Source organism: Eumetopias jubatus, unplaced genomic scaffold (assembly GCF_037043125.1).
Source record: "Eumetopias jubatus isolate StellerSeaLion01/CBP00866 unplaced genomic scaffold, mEumJub1_p1.0 scaffold_3, whole genome shotgun sequence".
Classification (NCBI taxonomy): domain Eukaryota; kingdom Metazoa; phylum Chordata; class Mammalia; order Carnivora; family Otariidae; genus Eumetopias; species Eumetopias jubatus.
The window spans coordinates 39647646-39673827 of NW_028274809.1; the positions used below are offsets into that span (position 1 = coordinate 39647646).

Below are 26182 nucleotides of genomic sequence, written 5' to 3' on the forward strand. Positions count from 1 at the left end.
CTGTTAGGATAAAAGAATTTAATGGTGTAGTTATATTCCAAAAAGAATATTTTAAAATAACAACTGAGAAAACGTTGAGTGTGTAGTGATTCTAGTCAACCATTGAATACGAAACAAAACAAAATAAAACAAAAACTTAGCATGACTTTAACAATGCATAGTAAAAGATTGACAAACCTTCACAGAAAAACATGAAGATTTGAGTAGGACATCTCATTTGGTCTAATAAGAAAACTAAATGTTATAAACATGTCAACTCTTTCAGAAATACATGTTTTAGAAATAATGCTGAAGTTAACCTAGAAGAAAGAAATGAAAGATTCAATAAAAATTCAGAAGAAGAGTGAGTTTGCAATTAACTGGAATAAGTTCTGGAATAAACTCTAATACATGTAAGCCTTTAATGCATTATAAAGTAAGTGTTATGAACCAATGGAAAAATTATAGGTTATTCAGCAAATGCTGTTGAAGAAGTGGTTTTATGGGAAAATGTATTAAGTCAGAGTCTCACCTCACACCAAAATATGTTCTATATGAATTAAAGAATTAAATATGAAAGAAAAAATAGAGGACATAAATGCTAAAAGAACATAGGGGAATAACTTGTCTTTGAGAAAGAACTTTGTAAGAGAATACACAATTGAAAAAGAAAAAGATTAATAGATTTGACTCTAAAAATTTATAAGCTAAGCCAAGAAACATTAAACTTAAGAGATTATCAAGCAATTATAATTTATGGAATTTATTTGTATCCCAATTTAAGCAATCAAACTATAATCAAAATATTTTAAGATGGACACCTGGCTGGCTCAGTTGGTAGAGCATTGACTCTTGATCTCAGGGTTGTGAGTTTGAGCTCCATGTTGGGTGTGGAGCCTATTGAAAAATAAAATTTTAAAAACTAAAATATTTTAAGACAATGTGGAAACCTATTCCTTGCCATATATTTGATAAAATTTTGAATTATTGATAGTTTTTTAAGCTATGGCAATTTTTTTAAAGATTTATTTTAGAGGTAGAAAGAGAGAAGGGGAGAGGTAGGGGCAGGGGGAGAGGGAGAGAATCTCAAGCGGACTCCCCGCTGAGCAGGGAGCCCCACGTGGGGCTCGATCTCACAACCCTGAGATCATGACCTGAGTGGAAATCAAGAGTTGGATGTTTAACCAACTGAACCACCCAGGCACCCCAGCTGTGGCAATTTTTAAAAAAGAGTCTTTACCTTTCAGATGTACTTAGTCAAATATATGAAGGTGAAGTTTTATGATATCTAGGATTTATTTGTAAATAATCCAGGGTGAAAGGAGGAAGAAATGAAAGAAGATTGACTAAATTTACAAGGGTTGAAGCTGGATGATTTGTGTATCAGTTTCAGTATACTGTTCTTTTTGCTTTTGAACAAAGCTTGAAAAAACTTTTAAAAGATTTTATTATTTATTTTAAAGAGATAGCATGAGTGGACAGTGTGGCAGGGAGGCAGAGGAAGAAGGAAAGAATCCCAAATCCCAAGGCTACTCAGTGCTGAGCGCAGAGCCTGATACAGGGCTCAATCTCACAACCTTGAGATCATCGCCTGAGCCAGTCTGGTGCTCCACCAACTGAGCCTTCTGGGCACCCGTGACTAAGGTTTGAAAATTTCTACAAGTAAGAAAAAATGTAAAATGAAGTGTAAGCAAATTTGAAAACAAGCAGGAAATGGGCAAGGGAGGAGCTATTTGCTAGAACAATGTTAAAAGATACAAATAAAGTTTTAAAACTAGCACTTTATGACAATGAATGATATTTGTTCCCCGATACCTATTGGTGCCCCTGTGTTTCCGTGGGCAACATTGCATTCATAGTTAAGAAAGAAATTTTCTAACTTCCATTGTGATTGTATATGATCATGTGACTATAGTCTGGCCATCAAGATGTCAGTGGAAGTGCCATTTGTGATTCTCAGGAAATCTTCTTAAAGGATGTTTTCTCCTTTTCTGTTTTTTCTTTCTTTGTGATGGTTGGAATGTAGATGCCACTTGAAAGGCCATTTTGGCCAAAAAAGATCAAAGTCATATAATAAGAAGAGTATAGGAGCAAGATGGCCCCAACTTGGATCTATGACAGTTCAGACACACTGTCCTTCCAAACCTGGACTGATTACCTCGGGCTCCCTTTACATGGAATATAAAATCCTTCTTTTTCATGTCACGATCACTGTGGGTTTTTTATTACTTGGAGTTGTACCGAATTGTAAATAACATACAGAATAGGAGAATGGGCCAGTGTGCTAATAGACAATGTCCAGAGGGAAAAAAATGTAATTAGACAAAGAACATCTAAAACATCAAGCCTTGAATACAAATTTTAACTATTTTTTACCTTTCAAGTTGTAAAAGTCATGAATACAGTATTTAATGCTGGCCGTCTCACATGGTTGTTAAGGGAGCTGTGGAAGAAGCCATCCTGCTCAGTTCAAGTGCCATTTGTCATTTACTAGCTGATTTAACTGAAATTTTAGTTCCGTTGCCTGGCCCCAGTTTCCCTATATGTAAAACAATATTCCATGTTCTTTAAAACATTTGAGGATGAGAAAATAAAATGTCAACATGGTGCCTGGCATTTATAAGTACAATATTATATAAAAACAGATTTAAAAGGGAAAAAAAGAGTCCTCACTGCAACTCTGAAATTTCTACAGCCATTCAGGAAAGTAATTTGGCAATATAAATAGCCTTTAAATTAATTGCACTTCTAGGACTCCAGCTTGATTAAGTAATCAGAGATGAACACAAGGGTTTATTCAAAAAGATGTTCACTGTAGCATTATTAACAATAGAAAAATGGAAGCAATCTAATAGATTAATGTATTTAATCCATTATAATGCATTCATATTAAGTATGAAAAATAATTTTATTCAAGCAGAAAATGAAAATGAATTTTAAAACCATCTGACATGTCTGCTTTGGTTAATTAAGATTTCGGCAGTGAAGGAAATTGACAAGACAATTTTAGGAATTCATTTAGCCAGGCGTAACCTCTGGGAAGAAGCAGAGTATGTCTGTACTTTAATGGCAATAGAGGTTCAAATACCTGTCATCTGGATGCCCTAAGCTCCCCCTTTCCCATCAAGATTGCACATCCAGGACCTCAAAGGACTTGTGCAAAACACCATTATTCAAGGTTGGCTGCAATAGTACCCCAAACACCAAAATGTAAGACTAATTTGGCAAATGTATCATGAACCTTAACAATGTCACTGATCTTTCATCCAGGGATTCCCCTTCTAGAATGCTGTCATAAGAAAATATTCTTAAGGGGTGCCTGGGTGGCTCAGTTGTTAAGTGTCTGCCTTCGGCTCAGGTCATAGTCCCAGGGTCCTGAGATCGAGTCCCACATCAGCCTCCCTGCTTAGCGGGAGACCTGCTTCTCCCTCTCCCACTCCCCCTGCTTGTGTCCCCTCTCTTCGCTGTGTCTTTCTCTGTCAAATAAATAGAATCTTTAAAAAAAAAATCTTAAGCACAAAGTTTTTGTACACAGTGCTATTTATAATTTTGAGAACAGGAAACAATTCTCTAATAATAGAGATTGACTTTAAAAATGAGATAAAATAATATGAGACTCTTATGCAGTAATTAAAAGCATGTTTATTAGTTTTAATTGGAATATTTATGGTATAATATCAAGCAAAATAATTAGGATGCAAAATTAGATCTATTGTTTAGTCTCAATTGTGTGAGAAAAAGATTAATAAAAATGCCAAAGCAAAAAGTTTATTCAACTAATTATCAAACATAGTTTTGTGTCATTTTTCTATCAAGCTATATATGAGTATGAGTCAATTATGTAAAACATTTAAAAGATAAGCTGAGCCATACTAAATTCTTACCATTCTAAGAGTTTATTTGAGCAAAAATTAGTTGGAATTGGGTATTGCCAAACTGGAAGTGGTTAGGGTGCTCCACTCTCCAGAGCTGGGGAGAGAGAGCAAATAGGGAGCAAAGAAAAGAAATTATTTGATTGGCAATAGCTTAAAATTTCATTGGTTGTTTGTATTTGGTTATCCTTAGGATTTTGATTTTGATTTGACTGTGTAACCTTGAGACCTTCATAAGCTTAGATTTTGGTTTGCTTCCTTAGGTCACCATAGCATTAGAGCCAACTCGGTCTAACGGCCTCCTTATTTAACACTTTTATTCTTTCCTACATTTCACACGTTCTACAATAAGCATGAGTTACTTTATAATTAAAGCTATAATAACCATTTAAATAACTACAACTTGAAATGCTTACTCTCTGGTGGCTCAGACGGATATACCTCTCTGCCATCATACTTGGACATATAGTGAATGGCAGACCAGGTGGGGAGCCCTGAGTAGGACTATAGCCAAGATGTATGGAAGGATGATGCAAAAGGACCAGATAAACCCACCATTTCAACCCATCCCGCAGGCATCCAATTATTTTTTATGACACCATTTCCTTATACTCAGAGGACAAAAATAATTTTATAGGTAACCAGGAATAATAGCAATCTAGGAGCTGAAAGAATTTGGAGGGTTGAATGTTTACAGTTAGTATTTAAAATAACATGGCATCTTTTTCTGATTTTACTCCAGTGTTGCTAGAAAATGTTGGAGAAGAACTAGATCCTATTCTGGAACCTCTTCTACTAAAACAGACCTTTAAGCAGGGTGGGAGTACATGTATCCGACTTGGGGACTCTACCATTGAATACGCACCGGATTTCCGCTTCTATATTACTACCAAGCTAAGAAATCCTCATTATTTTCCTGAAACATCAGTAAAGGCCAGTATCTAAAGTGAATATTTCTTTATTGAATTTTATAATTAGTGACTATATTTTCCTCCTAAGGCATAAGAAGAACAGGTCTTCTTAAGAAAAATATATTTTGTCCTTTTTTGGCATTTCCCAAAATTGCTATAATTATTTCCAAATTGTTATTTTGTGTGTGCATGTAAGTAATAAAGGAGCCTTCATTATGCAGTGAAGAAAAGACTTTGAGAATCTAATTTCTGTAATTGATATTGTTCTTAGAATTTCATTGTTAAGAATAGATGACATATATTTACCTCCTTTGTAATAAATGATAATATAATTCTTGGCATTGGAATTAACAAAAATCCATTCTTCTTTCTCAGAATAAAGTTGCTGCTATCTGACTTTATATAATTACTTAAAAGAACTGATTTTCATCGGTGGTTCTTTGAAAATACTAGAAATTCCTTTCAAGAAAAAAGTTTAACGTTTTAGTCAATGTCTAAAATTACTTGAGACATTAATCTGTGACTGAGCTCCTGGAGATCATTCCATTTTTTATTCCCAAATCTTAGCACTCGGTAAGGTTGGCACTTGATCAATGTTTATGGAATGAGCAAGGGAAGGAGGAACAACTTTCATTTACAGAAGCTAGCAGGAGAGGACATTAAGAAATGTTGATTCAGATTTTGAAAGTTACATATGGAGACAAGATTTAGCCAGAGAGTTCAAAAACTGTCCTTTATTGGAAATATTTAAATTAATGTAGGCATCTCTCTGAAGAGGTAGAGGATGCACAAAGATGACATAATTCATTCCCTCCAAGATGAATAAACATGGTCACTGCTTTCAAGAGGTTTACATTGTAAATAATGTGTATGTTAAGTGACTATTTTTATGACTAGGAAAACACAGGAGCTCAAAATTGGGGACATACTTTAGACTGAATATTTGGAGAAGCCAAGAAGACCGGGAAAGTGGGGTAACCCTTGAGGTTAGTTTTAAAAACACAATGTTAAAATATGGAACTTCTTGGCCACTACTTTTATCTAATTAAAATAAATGTTATCTAAACACCTAAAAATTGTGTATTGTCTATTAGGAGAAGCAGTATCTAGTAGTAATTAAGAACATGGATTCTGAAGCCAGACTACCTTGGTTCAAATCCTAACGTTATCATTTGCCAATTGTGTGACATTAGCCAAATTATTTAATCTCTTTCCTCCACTCCCTAGTCAAGAAAACAGGAATTATAAATATCCATCTCATAGAGTGGTACGAAGACTAAATAAATGAATCTGTGTAAAGGCTTAGAATAAGGGCCAGCACATAGTGTTATATGAGTGTTAACGATTAACATTATTATTTAACTTTTAAATATAAGTGAGAAAGAATGGAACATAAAAGAAAATGTTAAAATCCCAAAGCTGTGTTAAATTTTTTTTTAACAGATGACCTGGAAAACCATTTTTACTTTTCAGTAAGATCTATGTAAATTTCACAAATAACTAACAGTTCTTAGTTCACCAGTAACTAGTTATAGGAGTCATAAACTGCTGTGGGGAAGAAACTGATCTATGATTCAGTATTGAAATCCTTGAGATCCCTAGGGTGTCTTATTGCTTCATTATTTTTAATTGCTGGGATTGATTAAACAGGGATTAGAAAACATAGTGAGGCAGTTACTTGCTTTCATTTACAAATTAAAATACTTCCTCTAAATCCTATTTTTAGGGTCTTTTATGTACCTTTGCTTTCAAAAGTACCCAAGGGATGATATCATGCTGCTATAATCCTTTTGAATCTAAAGGAAAATAAAATTATGAAATTATATGTTGTATAATTTGAAATGTTTCTTTATTATTTGTTTAAATGTTTATTGTCCTTTGTGAGCAAATACCTAGATTTACAAAAATCTTGACCTCGAAAGATCCAGCATTAATGACATATGAATGAATACCTCCTTGGGTCTGAATACAATGAGGTAAAAGTTATAAAACATACATTTCCCTCAATATTATGACTATAGTTTGGGGATTAAAGCCAATATAACTCATGTACTTGGTTTCTCATGTCAAGAGGGAAAATCTCTTGAAAGCTTTCTTTTTTTCCCATGAATAAATGACAAAGCAATAGAGAATTACAAGATAGCATTTAATGAGTTTTTTTAATTGCTCGATGTCAGGAACTTCTTATTCTGCCATCTAAATGTATGATTATGCTCATGTAATCTATCCCTAGTGGTATCCAAGGCCTACCACAGGTCAAATGAAGGGGGGAAAATTTAAGCAAGAGGAAACCACCATAGAGAAGTTGCCGGGTTCGGGCAAAGGAGGGGGTCAGCTTCCTAGGGGCACTGCCAGAAACTGTCTTAACACTTTCTGATCTCTGTCCTAGGACATTTTCTTACAGAAATGGAATTACTCTGTTCTTGCAGAGGGAATATTCTCAAGTTCTTACTAGGAAAGGTGGGGAAACAGAGTCTCCCACTTGGCAGCTAGAGCTCAAGCACATGCAGACATTTCACAGCCGGTGTGCATGGGATTCCACCAGAAGTTTAGCGTAGCAGAAATGAGAGGCACGTGGAAAGGAGGTATGGGAGGTGATGCTCAAGACATAAGTATGGACCTGAACTCAAGACACAGGGCAGAGAGCAGGCAGATTGCAAAATAGATGATTAAAAAGGCCGGGGTGGAGGGTAGGGAGACTCAAATTAAGCCAAGGTCAAGTAAGTGTTTATTGACCTATGGGTTCATTGATGAGCAGAACCAGAGAGTTTCTCTAGTTTATTGCTGTGTGTATTGATGGGTGTATGGAAGCTGGGATGAGAGTAGATTATAGAGCACTGAAGAATGGGATGAGGTAGAGACAGAAAGCATATATAAATAACATTTTCAATAAGTATAGTTGTGAAGGCACAAAGAGAGATCATTCTGTAGCTGGGAGGGATTGTGGGAGAAAGAGAATGAATTATTTATTTGCTATGTGAAAAAGAGACCTCAGCATGATTACTGTCCCACTTATGGGAAAGAACCAGGGGAGGAGGAATTTTAAGATGTAGGAAACAGAACCTGTAAGAGCCATTATATACTGGGATAAAGTAAGTGTTGATAGATTTCACCTTGATGGACACCATTAAAATGTACATTCCCTAAGTCACAATAGTGGCTGTTCATATTGTAATATGATTACATAATAGGCCATATTGTAATATTATATACATTGTATATCATACATTATATAGCATGTAATATGATTGTCACATTGTAAATATATGTGCTCATAACAAGTAATAGCAGTGTTCTTTTTCCTCCTATCTTACTTGATAAGATTTCCTTTACTTTTTGATACCACCTGGATCTGTAACATGTAAATTAGCTCATCCAGGCAGTATGATTCTAATTGATTTGGGGATTAAACAGTTGTCAGAAGTTGGATCAGTTTGAAATAGGAATAAACTGATCACCAAACAAAACCCTTTGAGATATTACCTTATATTATTATATTATATCTTTGATCATAATCTCTACAAATTTCCACTTTTCACATATACTACTATAGTAAATAGAGTCTATTTTAAGGTCAGAACTTATAAAAGTGGAGGCTTTCTCAATAGAAATAATGGTGCAATTCTTGTGTGTTTCATTTATAGGTAACATTATTAAACTTCATGATCACTTCTGAGGGAATGCAAGATCAGCTATTGGGAATTGTGGTGGCACGAGAGAGGCCAGACCTTGAAGAAGAAAAACAAGCCTTGATACTACAAGGAGCTGAAAACAAAAGGTTTCAAACATTATAAAACACAGAGTTGTTGGGGTGCCTGGGTGGCTCAGTTGATTAAGTGTTGGACTCTTGATTTTGGCTCAGGTAATGATCTCAGGCTCCATGAGGAGCTCAGAGTCTGCTTAAGATTCTCTCTTCTCCTACCCGCCCCCCACTGCCCCATCCCCCACTCACATGCGCTCTCTTTCTAAAAAAAAAAAACAAAAAACAAAAACAAAAAACCCACAGAATTGTTCTTGTTTCAAGATCACTTAGAATGGATTAAAGTACATTTTAAAGATCTATTCTGTTAGGTTTAGTAGGTGCATTGAATGGGGAGATGTAAGAGGAAAATAGAAGGCATTACAATGCCTCTATGTTAATTTGGAAAACTGCGTAAGAGTATATTTTTTACAAACAAGTTCTCAGGCACTGGAAGAACTGGAAGGTCTATCACAAGTCATGGCAATGAATATTCAATTATTCAGCAAAGTCTTAGCACAAAAGTTTTAGTATTGATGATGTAACTGATGTTATCTCTTTTCACCAGAGCCCAGTCTGAATGAACACACCACAACCCGCTCTCTGCTCATAACATCTCTGGCATAGGTACAAAGAGTAAAGCTCTAGAAGTCACGAAAAATGTTAGAAAAGAAATGGAGTGGTACTTTCAGTTCACTCGGGGCTGAGATACTTGATGGCAGAGCAAATCAGCTTACACCTCTCCCTCTAGTTACCACGTAAATGATCATCGGACAGAGAAGTGGAGCAAAAAGTCCCATCTTTTTGATGTTTTGTAAGATAAGAAATTAATTATACATCACTGTTACAGGTGTTTTGTCACAAAGGGATACGTTTCTTTAGGTTACAAGCTCTTTGTTTCCTAGACAATAATGTGTGCGTGAAGTGAGTGTAAATGATTTTTTTCTCCTGAGAAAATTGTGTTTTATTCCAGGCAGTTAAAAGAAATAGAAGACAAAATTTTAGAAGTTCTTTCATCTTCGGAAGGCAATATATTAGAAGATGAAACTGCTATTAAGATATTATCTTCCTCCAAGGCTTTGGCTAATGAGATTTCTCAAAAGCAGGAAGTAGCAGAAGAGACAGAGAAGAAGATAGATAACACCCGCTTGGGCTATCGGCCTATTGCCGTCCATTCCACCATCCTGTTCTTCTCCATTGCTGATCTAGCTAACATCGAGCCCATGTACCAATACTCACTGACCTGGTTTATTAACCTTTACATCCTGTCTATTGAAAATTCAGAGAAATCAGAGATTTTAGCAAAAAGGTATGTAAAAGAAATACTAATTAGGAGTAATACTAACTGATGCATGAATATTCAATAGTAATTGGTTGCTCTCACTGTTGTTACAGAATGGTGTGAGCGTGACGGCTCTGGCTAATGTGAGCTTGACTAATCATTGTACTAGAAATAAATTTGAGGGTGAGAAATGGAATAGATGTGACCAAATTCAGCCTGCCAGGAAATTGTTTACAGGGAGACAGGATTATAATGTAATTCTAAAAGAAGGAAACATTTATCTCTGTTGATCATTTGCAAAATGTATTTGTGATTGGAAGTATAAGAAGAATAGTTAATACCCCTAAAAGACAGGACTCTTACCTTCTGTAGACTAGCATTCCAAAAGTTACAAATGTACATTTTGATATACACATAGTTACACTTTGTCAAGTAACAAGGTTTTTAAAAATACCTTGCTGTGATTGTGTTACTCTTATCTAGATAAAATACCTTATTTTACACTTGGCTACTGTAATAAATAAAGGAATTAAGACCTTACTTAACAGTAAGTGTATAAGAGAACAAAATTTCATTTTATTATCAGTGAGATAAATTTTAGTTTGGTATTGAAACATACTTTGGATATGGATCTAATATGAAATTACTTCTTGAACAAAGAAAATAGTTCATTGCAATCATGGCCCTCTCCAACTTTATTGATCAATATGAAGCTAGATACTTCAGTTTCTTGACTGTTCATACCCACAAAGGAAATTCAATTTAATACTTGTCACTTGCAGTGAACAATTGCTTTTTAGAAACTCAAAATGAGCATCTCCTGAAAATCTGAATTAGATTCCTTTCATTTATCACAGTCGAACTCTGCTAATTTTTGAATATTCTTAGACAGAGCAATTTCTTGTTAGTACTGTTATTTTACAACCTGGAATATGAAATCAATGAAGGTGTAAAGACTGACACTTGGCTTAGCAAACAGTTTCTCAGCTGTCTGCCCATGAGAAAGAGAAGGGGGTGGCCGTCTTCAAGAAGAAATGTGTCATGGTGGAGTTTAAAGTATGTTTTTTATTATGATATTTGAAAATGGTTAGTTTCTTTCTCTATTTCTTCCGGTAGCTGAAATTTTCAAGGGTAGGAAGGATTACTGAAATATAGAAAACAAAATTTTAAGTGACCTTTCTTAGAGAAGTTCCCAGCCACTTGCATTGTTAGTTAATTGAACAAGCATGTCTGGTTTTCACAGGAGATTCTGAGTTCCTGAGACAAGGGTTTTGGAGGGTTAGTTTGCTTAATATTCCCAGAACTTATCACAGTGCTAATCACATGGAGCCACAACAATAAACAATGTTTTGCTTTTCACTGCAGTTCTTTCCTCTACCTTGATTAAAACAAGTCACCAAAATATTATCATCTTAACTACTTTTAAATTAAGGTATTTGCTGGAATCTAGAAAAGAGAATTTCTTTGCTCTGTCACTTAAAGACATGTTTTGCGTACAAGAGTTAAAAATTAGAACAATTTTATGCTTTACAAATAATTATTGGTTCCTTTATTATATCTTGTTACATCAAATTAGAACTCATCCACACATATGACATGTTTCTTCCTGTGACTATAGTCCCTTATGATTTCTAGAAAATCAAATCCTTTTACCCGGATGTGAGATTTGGTTGAAATCTAGAAAACAAAATGTGTCTTCTTTACTTAAAATCCTTTCATTTTAATGAAATGAAAATCTTATTCATGACTCTAGTGATCCTGAAAGCATAATTTTGGAACCAATCGAAGAGTAAATAGGAAAAGCATATTTGAAAACTTTTATTGAAATTATTAGTATGCACACAGAAGCATGCAGAAATCAGAGTATTTGCTCAATGAACTTTCATCATTGAGCACACCTGTGTAATTAGCACCCAGATCAAGACCCAGAACATTATTGACAGCCCAGAAACCCCACTTTTTGTCCTCTTCTAGAGACTAACCAAACTCCTTCCACCAAGCTAAAGACTGTCCTGACTTCCAACACCTTTAGTTCTGCCTGTTTTAGAACATCGTATGAATGGAATCACACAGTCTGCGCTCTTGTGTGTCTGGTATCTTATTCTCAGCATTGCATTTGTGAGATTCATGTTCTTTTGTACAGTGCAGTGGTTTATTCACTTCCACGGTGCTAGTATATTGTTGGAGAAGCGTCGAAGCAAAATATTTCCCAACCCCGAAGTTTTCTCCACAAAGGTAGTAAACAGTTTTATTATCCAGTAAACATTAAACCAGAATGTGTTACGTATCACAGGCAATCCACTAAGAGATTGCAAAGGCAGAAATCTCATCCCAAATTTACCTGCTAATTGAAGTGACCATCTGTGCTAGCAAACTGGCTTTAGCCAGAGGGAAAACACACATGATTTGTGGAGGAGTTCCCTTTTCACCACATCCTGGCCAGTACCTATTATCTCTTGTTTTCTTAGTGCCGTTGTTCTATTAGGTGTGAGATCTCTCATCGTGGTTTTGATCTGCATTTCCCTGATAATTAGTGACAGTGAGCATCTTTTCATGTGCCCTGTTGCCTATTTTGATGTCCTCTTTAGAAAAATGTCTATTTAGGTCTTCTGCCCATTTTTTAATCAGATTTTTTTTTTGTTATTAAGTTGTTAGCTCTTTGTATATTTTGGATATTAACTCTTTATTCGATACATGGTTTGCAAAAATTTTCTCCCATGGTTGCCCTTTCATTTTTTTGTTGTTATTGTTTCCTTTGGGGTTTTTTGTTTGTTTGCTTGCTTGCTTGTTTTGAAGTACTGTTGACACACAATGTTATATTAGTTTCAGGTGTACAACATAGTGATTAAGGACCGTATGTTATGCTGTGCTCACCACAAGGGTAGCTCCCATCTGTCATCATACAACACTACTGCAATACCATTGACTTATTCCCTATGCTGTTTTTTTTAATTGTTTCTTTTGCTGTACAGAAGCTTTTGGGTTTGAATTAGTCCCATTTGTTGATTTTTGCTTTTGTTTGTGCTTTTGGTGTCATGTCTAAGAAAATCATTGCTGAAATAATTGATAGGTTTCTTCCCTATGTTTTCTGCTAGGAGTTTTATGGTATAAGGTCTTAAGTTTACATCTTTGACCCATTTTGAGTTAATTTTTATGAGTGGTATGAGATAGGTGTCCATTTTCATTGTTCTGCATGTACATGTTCTGCCATTTGTGACATGGATTGACTTTGAGCACATTATGCTAACCAAGATAAGTCAGAGAAAGATAAGTAATGTGGATATCACTTACATGTGGAATCAAAAAAAATTCATGCCTGTAAAAACAAAAAACAACAACAAACAGTAAAATGGTGGTTACCAGGGGAAGGGGGTTGGTAGGATAAATTGATGGTGTTTAAGGGTATAAACTTGTAAAAACTAGTAAAATTATCTCATTTCCTTTTACTCAGCAGCAAAAACATATTTCATTTTTGCTTACCTTTTGATGGTTATTATTCATAATAACTCTTAACTATTACACCAAACATGTTTTTAATGCTATATATATATATACTGTGAAATAGCCATAATAATTTGGATCATTTTTTAATCAAAATTTTAATATAGCAAAATAAATAACTATAGCAAAAAAAACCCATAAGTACAAAAACAAAAATCTAATGAGGATGTAGCTTTGTTATAGGGGCCAAACAGAAATCTCTCTCAGAAAACAATATAAATGTATAAACACACACACAGTGTTTTTTTCTTTTCCCTCCGTTTCTATCAAGATTATTTTTCCCATGTTATTAAATACTTTTCTGAAACATAACTTTTAATAGTTGCACAATGTACCATTTTATGAATGTGCCATGATTTTCATGTTTTAAGACTCACAGGTAGGGGGCCTGGGTGGCTCAGTTGTTAAGCGTCTGCCTTTGGCTCAGGTCATCAGGCTCCCTGCTTGGCTGAGAGCCTGCTTCTCCCTCTCCCACTCCCCGTTTGTGTTCCCTCTCTCGCTGTGTCTCTCTCTGTCAAATAAATAAATAAAATCTTAAAAAAAATAAGACTCACAGGTAATATCCAGCTTTCAAATTATTAATAATACCGCAATAAATATAAATGTCCACATTGTTAATTATTTCTATAGGCTAGAATTCCAAAATTAGAACAAAGGTGTTTACTTCTTTCAGACTCCTGAATGATTATTCAAATATACTCCATTGGAGGAACGCAAATGGTCTTATATCCCCGTATCACACATCAGCATTGAAAATTATCATCTTTATCCTCTTTTTCCACTGTAACAGATTATTAAAATATTGTATTTTAATCTGCATTTTTATCACTGAGACTGAAATTGAATTTCTAATACAAGTGACCCTTATAATTTTCCCTTCAATCTTCCTATCTATAAGAGGAAATTTGTTTTAAAGTGCAGACATTTTTATTTTATTCTAGAAAGACCAAATCTGAGTTACCCTGTATTAATTGTACTGTTACAGATGAGACAAATTAAATACCAAGTGTGAAAAGACCATGATTAGCATAAAAATGGGGACAGGAATAGTATGATTATTTTAAATCTTCAGAGAATTCAACTATATTTCAGCAACTAGTTTCAAAGCCCTCTCTACCCTTTTCCAGAGTTCTCACCTAGAAATAAAATACATCAATTTGTTGCAATTTTCTTTATGAGAATGCTGGCAGGGTACAAAATAATTAAAGAAATAGGCAAGTAAGGAGAAAATTAGAGCTGAGATGATGGGTAGCCTAGGATATCAGTCTGAAAATAGCCAAGATATGGTGGTACTGGTAGATTATTCTTTCTAGACACATTAAGAAACACTGATAAAATTTTGCTTAATCAAAATACTAATTTTAATACTAATTTTTCCTTCAGATAAGGAAGTGCTTAGTTTGGGCCATTGTTAATCATTAGCTCTCTGCAAAGGTTTCCAGTCAACTGTTTATTTCTAGTACAACTATTATAACCTATGTAATAAAAAATATTTTTGAAATTTTTGTTTCAGGGGTGCCTGGCTGGCTCAGTTGGTTAAGCGTCTGCCTTTAGCTCAGGTCATGATCCTGGAGTCCTGGGATCAAGCCCCAAGTTGGGCTCCCTGCTCACTGGGGAGTCTGCTTCTCCCTCACCCTCTGCTGTTTCCCCTGCCTGTGCTCTCTCTCTCTCTGTCAAATAAATAAATAAAATCTTAAAGAAATTTTTGTTTCAATGATGGTTTATTTTCCCTATAAGATAATTAAATGATAATTTTTAAAGTGTTATATTCATGTAAAGAATTGCTATGAACACAGAAAACACATGTTAGCACTCACTAGAAAGTTGTTAGTTGCAAATATTGTCATTATTCATATTTCCATGTTCCATCTATGTGGTAAATAAAAATGTAGTTTATCAAGGTTTGTGATTTCTCCAGCTTTTATGTATTTATGAGCAGAGTAGCACACTACCAAATGTTAATTTAATAAAGAAGCTATTAATTTTAATCAGTGAATTTAAATATAATATAGAACATTTGGAAGCATCTACAGAATAAGAAAATCAAATTTTACCCCAAGAAATGCTTTATAGTTAAAAATAATCCACAAATCTTTAAACATAATAGATTAATGTACCATGCATTGACTTCTTTCCAAAAGGAAGATTGAGTTTTTTAAAAAAAATTAATCAACAGTAAAATGCAATTCTACTGAAGGGTTTCCACATTGTGTAGCTTTCAAATTGGTGCACCCAGTTAATGACGATCATTGATTGTTTTGGGGATAATTGACCAGAAAGCTTATTAGAAGAATATGCATCTAAATGGTTTATATTAGGTTTCCTTAAGAGCATTTTTTAAAGATATAATGCATTTTTATTTATTCACTTGTCTTTCTGTTGACCTGTAGGCTTCAGATTCTGAAGGATCACTTTACTTACTCCCTGTATGTTAATGTCTGCCGATCGCTCTTTGAAAAGGATAAGCTACTCTTTTCCTTTTGTCTAACTATAAATCTGCTACTACATGAACATGCGGTCAGTACTGTTATAATTTCTAGAAAAAAGACTAACATTGATTCATTAATTTACTAATTTGTATGGGTGTGTGGGGGGGTATGTATATATACATACAAAAGGGGCTGTAAATAGGTAAACAATAATTATTATAGTTAAGGCAAGACATCACAACTAGACTGAATTTCACAGAGGTGAAAAATAAAGCAGAGAACACTGTAATTATTACTTAAATTTATGTATGTTTTAGTTTAAAATAAATTAGTTTCTATTAGAATCTCATTTAAGTATGCTAAGAAATTTACGAAATATGTTGATATATTTACACCAAGTAATCATATAAATGGTAATGTTTTTAAGAACTTGCGCAAGTTAGTCAAATCCAACCATTTGGGCTTAACAATACCTGTCATAAATTTTTGTTCTATTTCAAATCTATTCATTTAAAATATAGGAAACACCTTTAGAATGAAAGAGGTATTGAAAAGAGTGACAAACAAAATTCACTATTTTATTTGCTTAGGTGTTTAAGATTTATTGATTTGATTTGGTGATGTATTGGTCAAATTCTGAAGGAATAAAGGTTTTATTCTTGCATTTCTTGCAAAAGTTTCATAGCAGTACCTCATTACATTTTATAGAGAATTGTTGAAAATATGGCAGATTGCTTTCTGTCTTCCCAACATTTTTATTTTATTCATCTTTATATTAAATATAGTGGACACACAGTGACACACAATAGTTTTAGGTGTACAACATAGTGATTCATCACCTCTATACCACCAAGTGTAACTACCATCTCCCACCACATAATACTCTTACAATACCATTGACTACATTCCTTACACTGTACCTTTCATTCCTGTCACTTTCTCATTTCATACTGAACGCCTGTATCTCCCAGTCCCCCTCACCTGTTTTTGCTGATTCCCCCACCCTCTCCCTTCTGTCTCCCCACAATTTTTAGAGCCTGTAAGACTCTAAACAGACATTTTTAGAAAACATATACTCAAAGAGAATTTTTATGTTTGGATTAGTAATTCTGGAGGAAAATTATCAAAAAGTAGCTATCTAGAATGGAAATATTTTGAAAGCCAGTTATAATAGGTAAATTGGTTTCATATGAATAAGTACTGAGCTGCTATACCAGTAGCTATAGGATTGCATAAGGACCATACCTAAAACTTGAAAATCAATAGTCAGTTCTTTTAAAATGGTTTAAATGTATTATGTATATAATGAATTCATTTCTGACTCTTCATGATACTTTGTTTTCCAAAGATTAATAAAGCTGAGTGGAGATTTCTGCTAACTGGTGGCATTGGATTGGATAATCCTCATGCCAACCCTTGCACATGGCTTCCTCAAAAATCATGGGATGAAATATGTCGACTGGATGATTTACATTCCTTCAAAACCATTCGTAAGGAGTTTATGCACTTAAAGGATGGATGGAAAAAAGTATATGATAGTTTGGTATGTTTTTAACCCTTTTGCTTATTCCAAAGTTTTTAAATGGACAAAATAATGCTGAGTAATTTATTCTTATCTTTGACTAAAAACAATATTTAATTAAGCTTTAAACAACTGGTCAGATTTTGAAATCAAGGTTTAGATTTATATTATCCCCACCTTCTAAATTTGTGGTTCTCTTCTGAACTTCTGTTCAAATCCTTAAATCCTCAAATGTGTGGAGATGCAGAGTCCTTAAAATATTTTTTTGAATTTCCATACCAGGTTTTTATTTATTAACAACTTAGACTTGCAGTCATAATAGCAAGTGAGTTAAAAATTTTATAAAATAGGGGCGCCCAGCTGGCTTAGCTGGTAGAGCATGGGACTCTTGATCTTGGGGTTGTAAGTTCAAGCCCCATGTTTCGTGTAGAGATTACTTAAAAATAAAATCTTTTAAAAAAATTTTTACAGGGGTGCCTGGGTGGTGCAGTTGAGTGTCTGACTCTTGGTTTCAGTTCAGGTCATGATCTTTGGGTCATGGGATCCAGCTCCACACTCAACGCAGGATCTGCTTAAGACTTCCTCTCCCTCTGCTCCTGCTGGTGCTCTCTCTCTCTAAAATAAATAAATCTTAATTTTTTTTTTTTTTTACAAAAGAGCTATTGTTTAGATTTTTTGAATGCAGGATATAAATGCAGACATAAGCTAGAATGCCGGATATAAGCTAATAAACATTTTTGTCATTTGACATGAAGTGTAGGGGCCAAGGGCAGGCTACCTAAAATGTGCCACTTTGGCATATGGATTATTTTAAATAAAAGTTACTTAAGGGACAGCCTATGCAAGAAGACCCTCTGTCCCCCCTGAGAGTGGAAATAAATCTCCCATGTGAAAGGTATCCTCCCTGTACTAGGAGGTAAAAAGACATCCTCATCACCGGAGACCAGAAATTTAGAGCATACAAGGCTGTATCAACAACCCTTGTTAGTTTTTACTAATTTACTCACCCCAGCCCAAATTCTATTTAGAATTCCTTACTAACTGAAACTCCCAAAGTTAAGTTTTCTTTTTTTTCCTCACAGATTTATGGTCTCTTTGTCTAGAAAGTATAAAAACTACCTGCCTTGATCATTTCTTTAGGTCTCAGTGTCATGATTGGGCCTCTATGTACATGTAATAAAACTTTGGTTTTTTTCTCCTGTTAATTTGCTTCATGTAAATCTAATTTGTACTCTGGCTAGAAGAACCTTGGACAGAAGAAAATTTCCACCTCCCTTTCAGAGGGAAAGGCTAATTATTCTCAAACAATTTTTCATGGGACCCTATCTTGATAATTGGAGACTATTATAATCAACACAAACCGTAAAACAGTTTCCCTTCTGGAATACATAGAAATTGTTGCCTGCCTTCACTTTTTTTTTTTTTTTAGCATAAGGGCTAATAGTTTGCCAATGCATAATTATTTTTTTTATACTCCTTTATTTCTACTCTTGTGACATCCTGCTTTCCTAGGTTTAATATGTAAGAGCTCTCTTTGGGGAAGATGGGAAGAAGAAAGAAAGAGCAAGATACATGGAGAACATTTTTTATTTGGTTACCAACTTGTATTATACATGACAGTGAGATTGTATCTATACATAAATGCAAATATTGTGGACTGAATCTCTTTTGGATCTCTCTCTGTTAGTAATAAAAATATATTTCTTAGAGACAAATATGTTTTTGTGAGTACTTCATTCTAATTTGAAATAGAAATTTTATTGACTATGCTGAAGCATGGAGATTTCTAATATGAGATACCACATAGCCTTCCCTAGAGTTTTAAAATTTTTACAGGGGTGCCTGGGTGGCTCAGTCGTTAAGCGTCTACCTTCGGCTCCGGTCATGATCCTGGGGTCCTGGGATGGAGTCCAACATCGGGCTCCTTGCTCAGCAGGAAGCCTGCTTCTCCCTCTCTCCCTGCTTGTGTTTCCTCTCTCGCTGTCTCTCTTTCTCTGTCAAATAAATAAAATCTTTAAAAAAAATTTTTTTTACAAATGTCTTTTTTTTTTTTTTTAAGTTTACCCCTCCTGGGATCTTAATGCCTCTCTTCTTGTGTATTTTTAATAGCTTTCTCTCTTTTTTTGGCTTCTTTTTTACTATATATACTTTCAAATATACCTTTATAAAAAAGACACCAAAACATTATTCAAAACAGGAAATATCACAATAAATTTAAGTATAATGCCTTTCTTCTTTTGTAATAAATATTTATTTTTATAAATAGATGATGACAGCAGTTGGTAGCTTTTAAAATGCCTTTGGAGAAATAATGGGAAAACTCCATATGCACATTTTTTAATAACAGGATTCATTTTATCTAACGATTAGTATTTACATTGACATTAACCTGCTTAATTCATGTCCTAGTTTTGATCCCTTTGTGGTGTTTTAAATTTTCTTTTCATTCCTTATTTCCTAACTTTACCCCAGCCTAATAAAATTTACATTTGTATTCTTGATTTCATTTAGTCATTATATGCTTTCACTAAAAATCAGTTTCTAAGTCAAAATACTATTCTCTTTAGAAATAATCTCTCAAATAACACTGAATTATGTCTACTGCAATTCTAGGAACCACATCGTGAGGTTTTTCCTGAAAATTGGGAAGATAAAGTAAATGAGTTTCAAAGGATGCTTATCATTCGTTGCTTGAGGCCAGACAAGGTAAGTGCAAGCTTTTAAAGCAGATCAGTGATTCCAGTCCCCACTCCGCCATTCCAGTCCCGACAACTTTCATTTCCTTCTATAATCACAGCAGAGGTGGAGGAGCCTGGGGGTTCTAATACCACTTCCTTCCAATGCAGTCATTTTTCAAGGAGTTTGTATATCATTAAAACCACACGAAGTTAAGAACAGAGCAGACTATATTTCATAGTTTTATTTATTTTATGATTCTTCCTTTTAATTTATGCTTCCCCAATTCCTTACAATCTACTTCTTTTACATGCTGTAATCTCTATTCTTACTAGTTTGATGATACTAGTCAATGGTGTTAAGTGTTAGCGCCAAGCATTTCTGTCTTTTCAAATGCTATCTTTATATGTAGTTCTTGGTTGGCCTTTGGAAAGCTAGTAGAGTATCATTTTTAAGACATTCATCACTGCTAACTACAAAGGAAAATGTCAATACTGTTCGTTTGAATTTCTTTAAATGATAAATTATATAACCAATGAATCAGCTGACCTGTCATGTCAGCAAATCTCAGTACTCAGTGACATTCTCATTTGTATTATTATACTCTATTTAAAAAAATAAACTATTCATCTAAGTATAAAGACATCCACAGAGATATCCATATACTCTGAAAAAATGTAGATATTAGGTATGTTGAGAAAAAACTGAAAAAAATAACCTAGTTGCCCTCTGTTACTACTCAAGTAAAAGTAATACATAATGATTTCAAAATTTACTATATTCACAATTTGAGTTGCTAGGGGATATAAGACAGTACTTCCACCCTAACAACATAAAAACAAAACTTAGGTGGTGAAAGCAATTTAGTTTTGAAAGTTTTTGCATGCATCAGTGCCAAGTGGGGCAGAGACACTCTTTCCTCTGTAAGCCATGGTCTGTTCAACGAACACATGCAATTCTTGCTTGGCTTGTCAGTGTGTTCTTCGCCAGGACCCAAGTATCCATTTAGGCATCATGCCTAGAGCCCATGATACTTCTAGTTGTTTATGCAAATGTTTTAATTCTGTTTAAAAATAGAAAATATAATCCTGTCTATATTAAACTTATAATTATACCAAAACAATGATAAGTTTTGATATTTTTTCATGGGGGAAGGGACATGCAAGGTGCCTGGGGCCTATGAAAGTCATAATGCTGGGACGCTTGGGTGGCTTAGTCGGTTAAGCATCTGCCTTCAGCTCAGCTCGTGATCCCAGCATCCTGGGATCAAGAGCTGCATGGGGCTCCCTGCTCAGCGGGGAGCCTGCTTCTCCCTCTGCCTGCTGCTCCCCCCGCTTGTGCGCTCGCTCGCTCTCTTTCTCTCTCTGACAAATAAATCTTAAAAAAAAAAAAAAAAAGTCATAATGCTGCCCTGCTCTTAGGTGTTGGAAGTGGCCACAATTGTTTAGGAATCATTAAAATAATGACACATTCTCGGTCTTGGTAGCCCTTTCAAAAATGAATTGCCACTGAAACTTTAGTGTTAAGCCTCAGAAGTTTTCCCTGCAAGTATTAAATATGGAAGAATATGAAATATTTCACACTCTTGCCTAAAACAGCTTCCTCCTTTAAAACCTTTTATTAAAATTTTCAAAGGTTTTTACTTTGTTTTCTAAGCTCTATAGACCATTCCACTAAAATGACTCTGCATGTACCACCAATCTTCTCCTCTCAGTGTTTGAAAAAACAAAGAAGCTTCTGTTCATGTTTTATATTAAGTTTATTGCAGACTTTCACCTATAAATATGTTCCCCAGTTTTATGTTTTAAAAAGTTTGCATTTTAATCTGAAAATACATTGAGCTACCAAAAAGATCAAATATTACTTTCCTTATTCATTCTCTTTTTAAAGTGTATTTGAGGGAGATGAGGAGTTAGATATTCATGCTGAGGGGTTTTATTTGTATGTTTTTGTTTTTATTTATTTTTTATTCTACTAACTTTCTTTTAAGGATTTTATTTATTTGAGAGAGAGAGCACATGCATGCATGAGCAGGGGGAGGACAAGAGGCAGAAGGAGAGGGAGAAGCAGACTCCCTGATGCGGGGCTCCATCCCAGGACCCTGGGATCATGACCTGAGCCGAAGGCAGACGCTTAACTGACTGAGCCAGCCAGGCGCCCCTGTTTTTGTTTTTAAATCAATTGAGGTGAAACTTACAGTTTTATACTTTACATAGCTTCTCTGTCCAATACTTTGGCACCCTGTCTTATAACTTTGCCCTATGTGTTTCCATATCTTCTTTAGAGTTTTCCTCGGGTAGTTGGATGAGTGTAGACATTAATACTATTCGCTAATATTTCCGGTTCTCCTCCCTTGCACACATGAGGTGAAGGACTCTGGCCATAAACTTTGCTTTGGCCAATAAAATGTGAGAAGTGTCAGGACAGAAACATTTAACTTCCAGCATGAGACTCTCCAGGGTACCCCCCGGCCATCAACATTGTGGAATCACATTTGATATTAAAGTGCCATCACTGAGCCAGCCCAGTGAGTAGGTTGCCTGCACACACACACAGGACTTTGCAAGGATAAGAAACAAACTTTTTACTGCGTTAAGTCACTGAGATCTGGAAATGTTTGCTACTATAGCATAATTCAATTTAACCTAAGTGATTAATGACCATTAGCTATACAATCACACCTATAATCCTTAATAGAAAAAGAATTATTAGTATGCTCTTCTGTTACTAGCAACCTCAAACCTTTCAGTCTTGCTGTTACCAGGTACTCCAAGTTCTAGTGGTAAATTGGAATCTGTGTATATTTAAAAATAATATATGGTTATTATACTTTTAAAAGAGTGGTTTTTCCAAAGTAACATGGCGTTAGCATACCAGAGAAAGGAACAGTGCTATATGAGGCTTCTATTTGGGCTAGTGCTGTGTAGATTTTTATTTCCTTGCAATCTCTAAGTCATGAGATACTACATCTATCCACCAGGAAGAGCAGCAGTTGCTTCATCTCTAGTTTTCAGTAGACATTATTTGGTAGCACAATTTTTTTTTGTTGTTGTTTCCTTTACAGTGCTCTGTCCTCAAAACAAACTCCACCCAGTGGTAAGAAGCCACACACACCAGGTTCTCCAATGCTCTAGTTTAGAAAAATATAAAAGATGCTCTTTAAATCACCAATAGGAAAAATGAGATGGGCTCACACTTTTGTGTAGAATTTAGTATTTTATAGTGTTTTATTGATAAAAGAAACATATCAGGGGAATAAATACTGAAGTGTGCAGCGTTTTGAGCCCATTTACAAAATGAAGAGCTTCTGGCCACCATTTTCTCCTTCTGAACTCTAAACAGAAAGCCAGTTAATCAGCTTTCAATAAGAAACTTGTCAAATATAAAGGACTATGTTTCTCTGACCTCAGATAAATCTTACAGGAATTTGCAATACATAGAAAAACATAAATGGAAGCTCACAAACTTCTTTCCTGCCTTTGGGAAGATGGCTGCTTAAATTAGTCTGTAATTTTTGTTACTGACAGATTTCATTTTACAGACCTAATGCTCGCATAATCAGATTGCAGAAGCAAACCCAATTCTATTGCCTTGCAAACTGAACAGCAAACACAGCTTAATTCACCTTGGGAGCTACAGTTTAGTCTTGGGAGCAAGTTTTACTCCGGTTAAAATTTAAAACAAACAAACAAAAACGCTGAAAGTTGTGTGCACTCACCCCCATGTGTGCACCCCTAACTTGGTCCTCCAGCCATGTCTACATATGAGCAGTGGCTGACAGCATCCTGAACCACTCACAAAAGAGAGGGGACACTTATAACTCCAGTTTACTAAAAGTAAAACCATGAACTTAAAAGCCTTGGGCTTTTGTTTGTAAAACTCTAATTTAGTGAAGAAGTCACCCTTGGGAAGAGATTGTGAAAAAAAAAAAGTTTAATTTTCTTCTGTTAGTTGCTATTGATTTTTTAATGTAGTGAGGAGGACCGGCTATGGGGAAAACAAGTGAGGAGAAAGGCAAGGACAAGTCCCAGGAGAGACAGGATAGTTTTAGTTTCCTGCCATAAGCTTGACATCTGTGTGCATTCAAAATATCTGAAACATGAAATAACTTATATAGAAATGAAACTCTTTGCATGGGTGAATTATTATGCTGTGACTTTTGTTTAGAATTTCTATAATTAGAATCTCACCTTCACAAAAAGAGGCAACCCAAGTTTTTATTCATTCATTGTTCAGTATATATCTATTGTGTACAAAGAATTTATGAGTCATCATGTGAGGTAGGTCCTTGCCAACACAGTGCTTATATACTTTTTTTATTCTTCTGTACTTTTTCTGTAGTTGAATGAACCCAGAGAAATATTGGGGAGGGATTTAAAAATCTAATTTAAGTCCAGATATTCCTTCAGAGGCCCCCAGGTCCCCACCTTCATACCCTCTGTCACACACACTCATCCACACTAGGATTGATGCTGTTTAAGGCATTGTGACCTGTCAATGATTTTGACTTACAAACCTTGTGTGAATAGAAGATCAGGAGAATACACAATTAAAGTTTGGAAATACTTGTAACTTTTTCCAGAGGAGACCCCCTTTTTGAGATACTTAGTATTTGGAAATTGCTCTTGCAATCTGCTCCAAGTTCAGGAAAGGTGCCGGCTGGTGGAATTGACGACCTAATTTGGAGTGTTGTGCGTATACACAAGGCCATCCTTGGGTATGAGCAGGTATCCAGTTAGAGTGATTCTGAGGCCTTCAAAATATTCTTTGGGTTCCTGTCACTCCATTACTCCTCTTCCTGGGATATGTTGTTGACATAATTTATTAAGCTAGACATAGGGATACTGGTCTGTTAAACCTATCTTTATCGCTTGTTTGGCTCACATTTGAGTCATGATTAGCTTGGAGCCATTGTCCACATAGAAAATGTGTAGACCCTTCATTAGAAAGAGGGAAGGAAAGGGGCGCCTGGATGGCTCAGTTGGTTAGGCATCCGACACTGGGTTTCGGCTCAGGTCATGATCTCATGGTGCGATCAAGCCCTACTTAGGGCTCCACATTCAGCGGGGCATCTGCTTGAGATGCTCTCCCTCTGCACCTGCTCTCTTTCTTTCTTTCTCTCTCTCTCAAATAGATAAATCATTTAAAAGAGAGAGAGAGAGAGAGAGAGAGAGAGAAAGAGGGAAGGATGTATTGGAGGCTATACATCAGCCACATCGATGAACAAAATTCCATTTCCACAATGAATGCCTGGGAGGGCCCTCCAAACCACAGAGTTCTCCTCATTCTCACACCTGATCCCTGAAAGTATGCAGGTATGTTATCAGGAATTTTCTGCAATTTCTCAGGAGTATAGCTTGTTCCTCTTTCAAAGTGCTTTTCTTTTTGCTTTCTTTCTATTTCTTTTCCCAGCTCTATCGATTCTTTCTTGATGGTATAGTACCGTATAAATCACTCTCAAATTTCTACTTTTGAGTTGTGGATTTTTAGAACATAGTATTTTAAAACTGAAGTAAAGAGTTAAGGTTTCTTATATTCTTCATCCACTACATGCTGAATGCTCATTGAAGGGAAGAAAAATGCCTTTGAATTCTGGTGCCACTAACCACTCATGTTTTATTATTTAAATAATTTGTCATTTTTTTTCTATCTAAAAGACATTTGTATAAAGTGATGCCTTTGACCCTCCACCAACATTAACAAATAACTAAGCTAATGTAGTCTTTTGTTTTAAAATATCTTTGAATCTGAACTTTTAAGTTTGTAAGCAGGTTTGAATATTCTTTCAAATATATTCTTGTCCCTCTCTAGGTTATTCCAATGCTGCAAGAATTTATAATCAACAGATTGGGGCGCACATTCATTGAGCCACCCCCCTTTGATTTATCCAAGGCATTTGGAGATAGTAACTGCTGTTCACCACTGATTTTTGTGCTTTCTCCTGGAGCAGATCCCATGGCTGCCCTTCTAAAATTTGCTGATGACCAGGTACTTTAAAATAGATGAGGTTATCTGATATTATAAAAATGAGTATTTTCCAGCCAAATTTTTTTAAAAAACAAAATTGCTTATCCTAAGTGGGGGAGGGAAAGGTAAACATTGATCACTCACTTAGCTCTCAAAAGACTTGGGGGGTCCAGAAGTTGACAGAGTCTCAAGAAAATGATATTTAGATGTCAGCACTGACATTAAAATAATTCTCTATATCCAAATTATAAAACCAGAACTTGGCTTGGGGGCACTCACTTTTATTTTGGGGGGACAGAGGGAC

The 26182-nt window shown here is 35.2% G+C and overlaps 1 protein-coding gene across 2 annotated transcripts in view; it reads left to right on the forward strand.

Moving 5' to 3' along the window:
• Window positions 1-26182, forward strand: part of DNAH7 (dynein axonemal heavy chain 7) — a 249121-nt gene that overhangs the window by 176357 nt on the left and 46582 nt on the right. For both annotated transcript variants that reach the window (XM_088022077.1, XM_028121645.2), the window contains exons 47-53: window positions 4594-4784; window positions 8407-8540; window positions 9475-9810; window positions 15675-15801; window positions 17062-17256; window positions 19849-19941; window positions 25723-25899. In XM_088022077.1, coding sequence (XP_087878203.1) covers window positions 4594-4784; window positions 8407-8540; window positions 9475-9810; window positions 15675-15801; window positions 17062-17256; window positions 19849-19941; window positions 25723-25899 — 1253 coding nt within the window. The remainder of the gene's footprint in view (window positions 1-4593; window positions 4785-8406; window positions 8541-9474; window positions 9811-15674; window positions 15802-17061; window positions 17257-19848; window positions 19942-25722; window positions 25900-26182) is intronic.